Here is an 11,683-nt window from a genome sequence, read left to right as displayed (position 1 = left end):
GAAAAAGTTATTGTGTTATTTTTGCAAGGTTGTTTAGCTTTTTCCTCTATACTGGTATAAAGAAAGTGATATGTTTCAAAATTTTAAAGTAGATTATGAGGGAAAATGATAGTAAATGTGGTAAATAAAACCATGCTCCCTTATATCTGAGATACTTCTGGGTCTGGCACTCTCTGACCTATTGTTGAAGACTTGGTCTAAGAAGTACGAACAGTGAAACAGTGTGAGTAAATACTCTACACCAAATGCAAATATCATACGCCATGGTTTTTGCAAAAATACCTTCATAAATTCGATTGCAAAACCTTGTAATCGGGCTAAATTAACTAGTATATTTAAATTACTTGATGAAGAACATGGATAAACGATGAGAATATTATCGCTGGAACTTGGAATTTCCTATATGCCTCTCCAATAACGGTGCTATAGAATCAAATTCCTTCAGAGATTGCTGTACTAAACGTCGAAAACTGATCGAACCTATGGACTTAGAACATAATTACACTTAAATTATCGATACATTATAATGAACAAATAAATATTCACTATAATAAATATTAACGGAAACAACAACGCCTCAAACTATTTATGATAATTATCAAGCATATCACCTGATCTCTCCAAGCCCCTAAAGTACTGGATTGAGTATTACATTAAAAAATTCGACAAAATATTCAAAACAATGTGTCAATTCAAAATAATCGATCACAATCATACATTGTGGTAGAAAGAAAATGCTGGCATGGGGATCTTTTCGATAGATGAGGCTCCTCCTCAAGGACACAAGGACTGACTACTTGTCTGGGAAGCTTGTATAGATCTGCCACGACATATTACGCCACAATTAATGAAAAAAGGCTTCTGAGCTTCCGGGTTATGCCCCCATACAATTGCTCTATATCAACATCTGACCTTCCGTAGCGTTCAACATTCAACTTGAACTCTTCAAAACCTCCAAAATTCAACTCATGCAATGACCTATTACCTTAAAGTTTTTGGGGCAGGCGCACTTTTCTTCCCCCAAAATAATTTCAGCAAAACTTTTCTACATTTCCGCAAAACAGTAAAAACCACTCCCTATACCTTCCTTGCGCCCAATAAACACCTTCAATAGGTCAGCGCCGCGGGAGGTTATCATCGCAGTAGCGCACAAGCCACTAGCACACTAAACCTTCCCAAGCACACCATGCGTCGGGGAAGCTCCCAAGCGGGAGTAGAATTTTTCGCAAAAGCAAACACTTCCGACCTGCTTTATGCATAGTTCCGCGTTGCTGATAGCTGTCTACAGCGCGCGGTGCCTTTCCCGCTGGAAACACGGCAGGGCGTCTCGTCGTCGGCGTTCCAGCAATCGCAACTATGCGACCGCTTGGAATGACAACAACGCGCCACCAACGCGGTATAAATACGCGAACGCGATCGTTACCTTTTACGCGCTGCAGCTTTACTGCCGAAAGTGCTTTACTACATCTTACTAGCATGAAGGGACTGGCTGTCTTGCCACTGCTGTGTGTCGCTTCGTTCGGTGTGCGCACGGTGTGTTCGAAGTTGCTGTACAAAAATGTGGAAACGTTCGATTTTGGGAACGAGCTGGAGAATCGTGACGGCGAACAGGGGAAGTCACGTGCAAATCGTACCCAGGAACGCATCAATCTAACTGTACCAGGTAGAGTGTGTTGAGAAAGAGATTCAGAACGATCACTCTGATTGACCATTGTCGATCTTCAACAGGAACTAAATGGTGTGGACCAGGTAATACGGCCAGCGATTATGAGGATCTTGGATCGAACTCGGAAGTGGACAAGTGCTGCCGCGATCACGATCATTGCGATAATATACCGGCTGGAGAATCGAAATATGGACTAAAGAACAACGATTACTTCACAAGGTATGAAAATACGTCGTACTGGAGATGAACTGTGGAACTAGCATGCTCCTTATTGCTTTCAGATTGCACTGCAAGTGCGATCGCGACTTCCAGAACTGTTTGCGGCGTGTCAATACGACCTTCTCCAATAAGCTGGGCAACTTTTACTTCACCGTGCGTGATCAGTGCTACAAAAAGCAACACCCAATAGTGGACTGTGCCGAGCATACGAACAAGTAAGTTTCAGCAAAGCTTAACTACTTATTGAATGTCTTAAATAATTATGCCTTTTCGGTAGAATTTTCCTTCGACGCTGCGTGCGGTACGTGCTGGACACCTCGCGCAGTGATATGTGGCAATGGTTCGATCTTCCGTTCTACGATGACAACGTGCTGGATGGGTTTTAAAGAATGGGCTGTCAAGTGGAGAGTAATTGGAAGACCTTTTATTAATCGAATAGGACATCCAGCCTGTATCACAATGGCTCTCACACGCACACACATAGCTCGTTCTATTCTTACGCCGGGACGGAAATGCACCACAAATTACCATAAATTTCGTTAGATCTCGTAGCTAGCCGCTTGTAGGGGTAGAACAATTGAAAGGATTGAATAAACATTGTATAAATAAACCTTCCACAGGCTTCATTCGTTGACTAGAAATTGGTTTCGCTTTTTTAAGCACCGCCCCTCCCCTATTTGGTCCATCTTATTCGCTCTTGGTCTTGGTGTCGGTCAGGAACATGTTGCGGAAGGTGGCCGTCTTGAACAGTGGCACCGAAAGCACCGCACCCATGCACGATCCAATCCAGTAGACGATGATATGCTCGAGGGCGGAATTGCCCGCGCAGCCCCACTTCAGGGCGGTCGCCAGCACCGGGTTGAAGTAGCCACCCGAGTAGTTGAACGCTGCAAATACAAAGATAGCTGTATCGTTACGTTCGTGCCGGTAGCATCGCGCTCCTGCTCGGATTTCCCTTTACCGGCAACGACCAGGCTCGTTCCGATGAACGAATCGATGAACGCACCGAACCGGGCATCCTTCTCCGAGATCACCTTCGATGCGAGCCGGCAGCAGAGCGTCGCAAAACCTTCGATGAACGCACCGAGGTACTGGTTCACCTGTGCAATTAATTCAAGAAAAATATTGGTTGAGGAATTGATGATTTGACGTTTGCATTTATCTTACCTGTAGGTCCGCCTTGCAGTCTTCGAAGGCACGGCCTTCGTGAGTTTCAGCCAGCTCAAACCACCAATACAGCTGCACGTAGCGGAATATGCAGCAGCCTCCCATCAGCTGGGCCCAGATCTTGAGCGAAGCCTCCTTGAAGCTTACCTCACCTATGGAAACAGTCACAATATTTAGTGATCTTGTTGTTTGGAAGATTATGGAATAATTAAAGGATTTGATGAAGATATCCAGTTTGTTAAGCAGAGATCATAAGATTCAAAGCTTAGCAGATGCTTACAAAAGATCAGACGGATGATGTCTCGAACAACATGTCTCGTATGCTCAACAACATCTAACGATCTCTCGAGACTCATGAAGAATTATCAAGAGTTGTCTAAGAATTGATTCTACTAATGATCTAATCCAACTGTCACTCTGACTGTTTTTATCATCATGCCCTGACGATCTTCTGATACGGTTATGGACACTCCTCTATCAAATCATTATCCAAAAGTAGGTGATCTTGAGCCATCTTGGGGAATACATGACGTCTTACACTAAGCTACTCAAACTTTCTCTGTGTAGATCGGGTTTTCACCAATAACTTAATCTGTTATGACCCCACCTGACACTGATGAGAGGCAATGGTCTTCGAGTGATGTGTGAGTGTAGCAAGTCGGCCCATAAAGAGAGTCGAGTGGCAAAACGGGGCATTAGACGGCAGGCAAGAACTCTTAGAATACAATAGTTTTTACCGCATCTTCAGAAACCAACAAGTGCCGTTATTGAACTGATAAAAGGGTGGCGATATCACAACATAGTTAACTCTGATCACTAATCACTTGAAAGAGGAATGCCACATTCCTTTAATTGATCTAATCATCTTATCTTGCAAAATTGTATGATAAATCGTTGCAAATTTTGAAATATTTATTTAACAAAACAATGAGATGATCTCATGGAGTGCTAATGACTAAGTGTTTAATCAATGGCAGCAATGATTTTATCCGAAGATCATCTAATATGGAATCTTAGTTGGAGATTCAAGTTCTTAGTAATATAATATATTAAAACATGCTGTGTTTTCAAGGCGTTGCTGGATGTTGCACTAGCCAAACTGTGTTCACGTCCTTGGAGCCTTCTTAGAACTTCATAATCCAAAAAGGCAAATCATTTTGTAGGTTCTTTTAAAATCGACTAAGAAAAGCTATTTATAACTGTTATAACTGTGAGTAAGCAAAGCTCAAAATTACAACTGTTACAAATTACTGTTTGAAATGATTTCACCCTCCATTCCGTTAATATAGATTTGTTTGCAAACATTTTTTCGTTCATTTTTTCTTTTAGCTTTGCTACCGAAACAAGCACCGCTCATTTCCGGTTGGCAAGTGTCTCACAGTTTAGATCAAAAGACAAAAAAAAACTCATACAAAAACCGCCCTAGTCTAGCAGCTGATGATGATGGTGAAAGCAGTTAAAAATAAAACGTTCTCGCAAGCCTATATGATGAAGGTTGTGTTTTGCAAAGAGCAAAAACACTAAAAATACAGAAACAAAAACGCATAAAAGAATAGGACACAGATTTTTTTTACAGAGAACACAGATCATTGCACATTCCACGGACGATTCTAGACGGCCGGATGGTCATTTGAGCCCTAAATCAAATTGCACTGGCAACGATCAAACGTTGATCTCGTCAGTCACTAAGTGTGTTTTTCTTATGTAACAAAAGCCGCCACTAACCTTCGACAATTTGTTCCATGTAGGTGTAAGGGCAGGCGGTAGCCGAGCCCCAGTTGCGGCCCCACCAAATGGTGAGCGTAAACAGGAACACCGCGTACGTCGCGACGCCAAAATTGTCCGCCACTGTAATAAGTTCACAAAAACTTAGAACCATTAGAACTTGTTCGAAATTGTTCCCTTTTCGGTCGTTCTTCGCTACCAATTATCAGCTCGAAGCAACATCCGCACAGTTCTGCCGCTGCAATTGCCTCGAAAATTAAATCCTTCACCAGCCCATCTTTCGACATGCGTTCGTTCAGGCGGCGCGCTACGATCGCGAAGATGCAGGTAAGCGCAATGAAGAATGCACTGTAGCCCAGCTGCTCTATGGTTGCCATGGTCGTTCGTTTATTATATCTAAGCAAGTAACTTTTCAAACTTTTTCGTTCTCTGTTTTAAAAATGCACACCCTAAAGTTGCACCATAACCACAAACTTATAGTGATAACACTTTTTGCCACTTTTTCGCGCCACAGCAAACTAGTTTCTGGGCAGCTCGCGATGCTCACGATCGAGATCGGTCACCGACTGGCGGACTGTCGCGGTGTGATGTAAAAATAAACCGCCAGACCAGCGAGCGACACACACAAGATACACTTTAGGATGGGCAAAGGTTTCCCCACATCAATTGCCGCTATGCTACCGTTTGGTGGGGAGCAAATGTCCACAGGGCACCAGCAGGAGTAGCAGCATCATAATAAACATGGGAGGAATAAAAACGTGAGCGTGTGTACCGGTCGTTAACGAAGCATACTTGCTCGTGGTCGACGCTGACGGGATTGACTGCATATGAGGCGCATCGGCGTTGGGTTGAGCTGGTGATGAAGGGTTGTTGATATGATTTTAATTTAATGTTGTGTCCACTATGTAGTTGTGGCCAATGGTGATGTCTGAGTTTGGTTTCAATCTTTGGAGTCTGTAATCAACAAATTTGCTACCTAAAACAATTCTGCAACGAACTTTGCAACCAAGAATGCTAAAGACAAGATTTTTGCGACCACGCATTATGTGAACAAAATCATTGCGACGAAGATTTTTAGCGAACAAATGTTTTGCAAACCAAAAACAAAAAACCAAAAACATGTTTGCGACCCAAACTTTTGTGACCAAGACTTTTGCGACCAAGATCTTTGCGACTAAGATTTTTGCGACAATGATCTTTGCGACCAAGATCTTTGCGACCGAGAATTTCGCGACCAGGATCTTTTCGACCAAGATCTTTGCGACCAAGAATTTTGCAACCAAGATCTTTGCGACCAAGAATTTGGCGACCAAGATCTTTGCGACCAAGATCTTTGCGACGAAGAATTTTGCGACCAAGATCTTTGCGACCAAGATCTTTGCGACCAAGAATTTTGCGACCAAAAATTTTAAGACTAAGAATTTTGTGACCAAGATCTTTGCGACCAAGAATTCTGCGACCAGGATCTTTGCGATCAAGAGTTTTGCGACCAAGTATTTAGCGACCAAGATCTTTGCGACCAAGATCTTTGCGACCAAGAATTTTGCGACCAAGATCTTTGCGACCAAGAATTTTGCGACCAAGATCTTTGCGACCAAGAATTTAGCGACCATAAACTTTGCGACCGGCCGGCCTGGTGGTACAGTCGTCAACTCGTACGACGTAAAAACATGCCCGTCATGGGTTCAAGTCCCGAATAGACCGTGCCCCCATACGTAGGACTGACTATCCTGCTATGGTAACAATAAGTCACTGAAAGCCAAGCTCACTTCACTAGTGGGTACAGGCAGGCCTTGACCGACAGCGGTTGTTGTGCCAAAGAAGAAGAAGAAGAAACTTTGCGACCAAGATCTTTACGACCACAAAAATTGCGACCAAGAATTTTGCAACCAAGAATTTGGCGACCAACAATTTTGCGACCAAGAAGTTTGCGACTAAGAATTTTGCCACCAAGAAGTTTGCGACCACGAAGTTTGCGACCAAGAAGTTTTCGACCAATAATTTGGCGACCATGATTTGGTCGGACGAGCGCATTATTCGTGGTTGGAAAAAACTTGTTGCCAAAAATTGCTGATTTCACTGTTGTTCCCAGAAAAAGTGCCTTTTTTGCACCCACAGCTACTCGACCGAGCCAATCGCTCTCGATTCGAGCAGTGCATTGGTGCTCGAATGTTGCCGGCTCGTCTAGCCGCCGCTTATCGATGGCGGTTTGTTTTGCACAAAAATAACGATGATTTTCAGCTGCTCTGTCAGTCCCCTATCGCGGTGTTGTTTACGTACCGATCGCAATCGGGCTATTTCTGGTTTCGGACTACTATTTCTTACTGAAAGTACAAATATTTTGTGTACAGAGTGTTATAAAAAAGTGATAAAAGAACAGCAAGAATCCAGATATTGCGAATTTGTTTTAAAAAGTCAATTAGACTTACATTGTTGTGTGCATCCTTGGAGGTGTGCCCCCTCCCTTATATCGTTAAAAAAAACTCAATTTCAAACTCCTTCACGGAGCATTTCAAGTGGATTAATTGGTATGATTGCGAGGTTGCCTGCCCTCCCCCACAGAATCTATTAAACAGCGGGCCCCAAAACAAGACACCCCGCAAAAGAAAACACTTTATCTCTTATCAGTGGTAGATTTCATCGTAGCAGAACGAAAACATAAACCGCGACAACAGCATACCTGCGCCGCGTTGTGGGCAGGTATAGGTTGAGGCGCAAACAACGCGCCCCGTCCCAGTGACAGCGTACACGCAGCAGCATACGCATCGCCCAATAGCGCGTACCCCAACACTTGTTGTTGCTTTGTGAGGTTCAGCTTCATTTAATCCAAGTCCCCAAATTGGATGAGACGGCGTCTTTTCGCACGAAGAAACCGGTTTGTTACGTAGCAACGGGACGAGGGCAGCCAACAGCGCCTACTACTAGACCATGTTTGCCAGACGCATTCTCGCCACAAACAGGTACGGGTACGGGGGGGTGATGTTCGCTATTGCAGAGAAATAGCAAACAAAAAATTTGATAATTTGTGTGCGATAATGTTTTTTTTTCTGCTTCTCTCTTTTTAGGCACCGTCTTTTGTTGCAATCTGCCTCGTGCCGTGTGATTTCACTTACGGATAATGCAACCAGCATTGACGGTGGCACTGGGCAAACTCGATCACTTCACCATGAACGACAGCATCAATCAGGTGGCGGCGGTGGTGGAAGGGGTGGAAGCCGGCCGGCTGATAGTACGCCGCTATCGGCGACAGCCGCCGTCATCTTCGGTGGATCGTTATTGACATACTTGATAACGGAGAAGATAAGTACGTGTAGGTTTTTGCTTGCTTGTCTGCTGGTTTGCTGCCAATCTTTTGCTTGACGTGGTTACAATAGGGAGTAGGGGGTGTTGGTGGTGGGATGGACCACTTTCCTTCTATATTTGAATGCGAATTAATTGAAATGGCAAAGAGATGAGATAACGATGTTGAGGTACTTAGATAGATTAAAAAGCAATTATGGAACTAATCAAACAAGCATCGTCTGTACGGTTAGGGTTGGATATGCCAAAGAAAGCATAGTTATGAATGTCAGAACAATAGAGAAGAACTACGGCTGAGGCAAAAATTCTATATTCCTGTTGAAGGTTGACTAGTAACCAATCGCACCAAGCTGAACTTCAATTGTATTGAAGAATACGAACGGTGAAAAAGTCCAAAAAACCTGCTTGTCAACTTTAACCTTCAATTTCAAGAGTGTTTGCTACATATAAAGGAACTGGTCCGTTTAATATTAAAATTTCATCTTTCTCCCTCCTCTTTGCAGAGAAAGACAGCAACAGTGTGTACGCAAAGGAAGCATCATCACTGGAGCAAATCCGCAAAGCACACGACACCGTGCGCAAAGACCTGCCCGAATACACGATGGACGAGATTGTGAAGCACAACGGCCCTTCGGCCGGCATCTGGGTAACGTACGGGGTCGGCGTGTACGACATAACCTCCTTCGTGCCGAAGCACCCGGGCAGCGATAAGGTGATGCTAGCGGCCGGCGGTGCCATCGACCCGTTCTGGCACATCTTCCAGCAGCACAACACGAAGGAGGTGCTAACGTTGCTGGAATCGTACCGCATCGGTAATCTGCGGGCGGATGATGTGGTCAGTACGAAGGACCTGCACGATCCCTGGTCCGCGGAACCGAAGCGCCATCCGATTCTGAAGCCGGCGACGCTGAAACCGTTCAACGCGGAACCACCGGCGTCCGTGCTGGTGGACAGTTTCTTGACGCCGAAGTAGGCGATTAACTTGTCTTTTCATTGAAATCCCTATTTTTAACGTTGTTTCTCTATTTTAGTGAATTTTTCTACGTCCGCAATCATCTCCCGGTGCCGGAGGTGGACATTAAAAGCTACGAGCTGGAGATGGAGAACGAAAAGACGGGCCGGAGTAAAACGATTCGCTTTCCGGATCTTCTCAAGTACCCGAAACACACCGTCACGGCAACGATTATGTGCGGGGGCAATCGACGAAGTGAAATGATGGAGGTCAAACCGATCAAGGGACTGCCGTGGGGTGCTTCGGCCGTCGGCAATGCGCAGTGGACCGGTGCACGACTTTGCGATGTCCTGCGGGATATGGGCGTAAGGGAGGGCGATGAAGAGGGTCACGTACAGTTCGAAGGGCTCGATACGGACCCAACCAGCACACCATACGGTGCGTCCATTCCACTGGCCAAAGCGATGGACCCGCGGGGCGACGTGATACTGGCGTACGAGATGAACGGTCAACCGTTGAACCGCGATCATGGCTTCCCGGTGCGCGTGATTGTTCCAGGGGTGGTTGGATCGCGCAACGTGAAATGGTTGGGCCGGATTGTGGTGTCGCGGGAGGAGAGTTCCTCCCACTGGCAGCAGAATGATTACAAATCGTTCAGTCCGAGCACGGATTGGGATACGGTCGATTTTAAGAGTGCACCGGCAATACAGAACATGCCCGTCACGTCCGCCATCTGTACACCGGCCAGCGGAGAGACGGTGCAGGTGGAAAAGGACGGATACGTGACGGTGCGGGGGTACGCTTGGTCCGGCGGTGGGTCGGAGATTGTGCGTGTTGATCTGACGGCAGATGGTGGGAAAACGTGGACGGTGGCAACGTTGGATGAGAGTGAGAAGGGTACTGGGCCAGGGCGGCACTGGTCGTGGTCACTGTGGACGGCGAAAATTCCGGTACCGAAGGGGCAGCGCGGGGCCCCGCTCGAGATCGTTTCGAAAGCGGTCGACAGTAACTACAACACGCAGCCGGAATCGTTCGCGAACATCTGGAACCTGCGGGGCGTCGTCGGCAATGCGTACAGCCGGGTGAAAGTGAATGTAAAGTAAACCCCGCGTGCTGCCAACCATAGCTGATAAGGGTGATGGGGGGCGATAAGAAGAGAATGATTTTATTCAGTGATTACGATTACTACTTGACTTCGTTCTGCCGTCCTGACTGAAGGTGTTTAAAATGTAACTGAGGGGAAGGGGCAGTTCAAGGGAAAGCCCTCTTTGAAGTGGCCCCAGCTGAAGGTTTTTTTTTTTTTTAATTTTTTTTTTTTTACTCACCTAGTATGTTTCGGTGGTAACAAGGTGCAGCTAAGCTGCACTGCGCAATAAGCTTCTTTCTATCACATATTAAAGTTAATAAATGACGTTCTTTTTCAAAATTTACGAGTTACGATTTTGTTTTCTTTCAATGCAGGCGGCTACTAATGGGGTTTTGAATTGATCGTTTATTTTACTGATTTACTGGTATTTTCTGATTGGCGATTTTGTACTAGACGCTGTACCTTGGGGTTTTTTGTGTCTCCGAATCAGGGCTTAGGGCTTAGTGGCTCTACTTTGTATTGAGTGAATCTTGGATTCAGATTCATGTATCTAAATTAATCTTTAAAAGGAATCAATTAATTGTATTTGTTGGGTAAGAATATCGCAATGAATGCAGCGATTCAAAAATCATTCAAAATTGATATAAACTTTGATGAGTCGAGATGCTTTCGTTCAGAATCATTCATATGAATATTTAACGATTCTCGAATCGAATCTCAAAAGATTTCTAACAATCTTCAATGGTCCATGAATCACTTCAGATTAATTTATATCAATTAATGATTCAGTTATCATGATAATTTACGGATTCATAAATATCAAGACTTGAGATACAAATTCAAATATTAATTTTAAAGACTCATTCTGATTCAGTGAAATGCATTGAATTAATTAAGCAGTTTAGATTTCATGCTGCAGCAGGGTGTTAATCGATGCCGGATAATTTATATAATAAACATTTTTCATAGTTTATTTTCTTCTTTCCAATCATGTCAAAAGAACTACTCAGAATAATCGGTTTCTTGATTCGATTCGAGAGCGAAATCACTTAAAATGGAAAATGATTCATATCAATGAATCTTCTCAGAAGAAGAATAAAGTACGTTGAGATCATGTTAGTGCTGTGCTTCTTGATTCTCTCGTATATGAATGAATGTACACAGTGATGAATGATTGTAATCTCAAATCACGAATCCGAAGATCCGAAACACGATTCTTTACAGATAAATAAATATCTAGTGATTCATTCAATCTAGTGAGATTCAATGTTATTTAAAGATTCATGAGTATATACCGATTCAATAATTTGAAGGTTTTAGATGCAAATATTTAAAAAAAAACTCAATTTCAAGCTACATTTTGATTCAGTTGAGTTAATTGACAACAGTATGTTAAACAATTCCGGATACTTCATATAATGGACATTTTTAATACTTTCCTTATTCTTTCCAATCATGGCGAAAGAATCGCCCAAAAAACTTTCTTAGTGGACGTTTCAAGCAGATAGGAAAAACCGTTACTCTTAATATTCGGTTTCATGGTTCGATTCGTGAGCGAAATGTCTTA

At 43.9% G+C, this 11,683-nt stretch overlaps 3 protein-coding genes across 3 annotated transcripts; 2 read left to right on the top strand and 1 right to left on the bottom strand.

Annotated features, from left to right (window-relative positions):
- Window positions 1-1,292: 1,292 nt before the first annotated feature.
- LOC121600135 (phospholipase A2-like) lies at window positions 1,293-2,271 on the top strand. The gene is made up of 4 exons (XM_041928461.1): window positions 1,293-1,663; window positions 1,729-1,885; window positions 1,948-2,100; window positions 2,163-2,271. The coding sequence occupies exons 1-4, from the start codon at window positions 1,357-1,359 to the stop codon at window positions 2,269-2,271; spliced, it is 726 nt and encodes a 241-aa protein (XP_041784395.1). The 5' UTR covers window positions 1,293-1,356.
- A 16-nt stretch (window positions 2,272-2,287) lies between these two features.
- On the bottom strand, window positions 2,288-5,372 carry LOC121600133 (aquaporin-11). The gene is made up of 5 exons (XM_041928460.1): window positions 4,977-5,372; window positions 4,778-4,900; window positions 3,053-3,204; window positions 2,847-2,985; window positions 2,288-2,772 (listed from the first exon to the last, which is right to left on the bottom strand). The coding sequence occupies exons 1-5, from the start codon at window positions 5,152-5,154 to the stop codon at window positions 2,573-2,575; spliced, it is 792 nt and encodes a 263-aa protein (XP_041784394.1). The 5' UTR covers window positions 5,155-5,372; the 3' UTR covers window positions 2,288-2,572.
- Window positions 5,373-7,024: 1,652 nt separating this feature from the next.
- On the top strand, window positions 7,025-10,459 carry LOC121600330 (sulfite oxidase, mitochondrial). The gene is made up of 4 exons (XM_041928813.1): window positions 7,025-7,737; window positions 7,843-8,081; window positions 8,581-9,046; window positions 9,109-10,459. Exons 1-4 carry the CDS (start codon window positions 7,706-7,708, stop codon window positions 10,130-10,132), a joined length of 1,761 nt encoding a protein of 586 aa, XP_041784747.1. The 5' UTR covers window positions 7,025-7,705; the 3' UTR covers window positions 10,133-10,459.
- Window positions 10,460-11,683: the final 1,224 nt, after the last annotated feature.

Source organism: Anopheles merus, chromosome 3L, assembly GCF_017562075.2.
Source record: "Anopheles merus strain MAF chromosome 3L, AmerM5.1, whole genome shotgun sequence".
NCBI classification, from domain to species: domain Eukaryota; kingdom Metazoa; phylum Arthropoda; class Insecta; order Diptera; family Culicidae; genus Anopheles; species Anopheles merus.
Note: the sequence above shows the minus strand (reverse complement) of the source record. Positions and strands in the feature narration are given on the sequence as shown.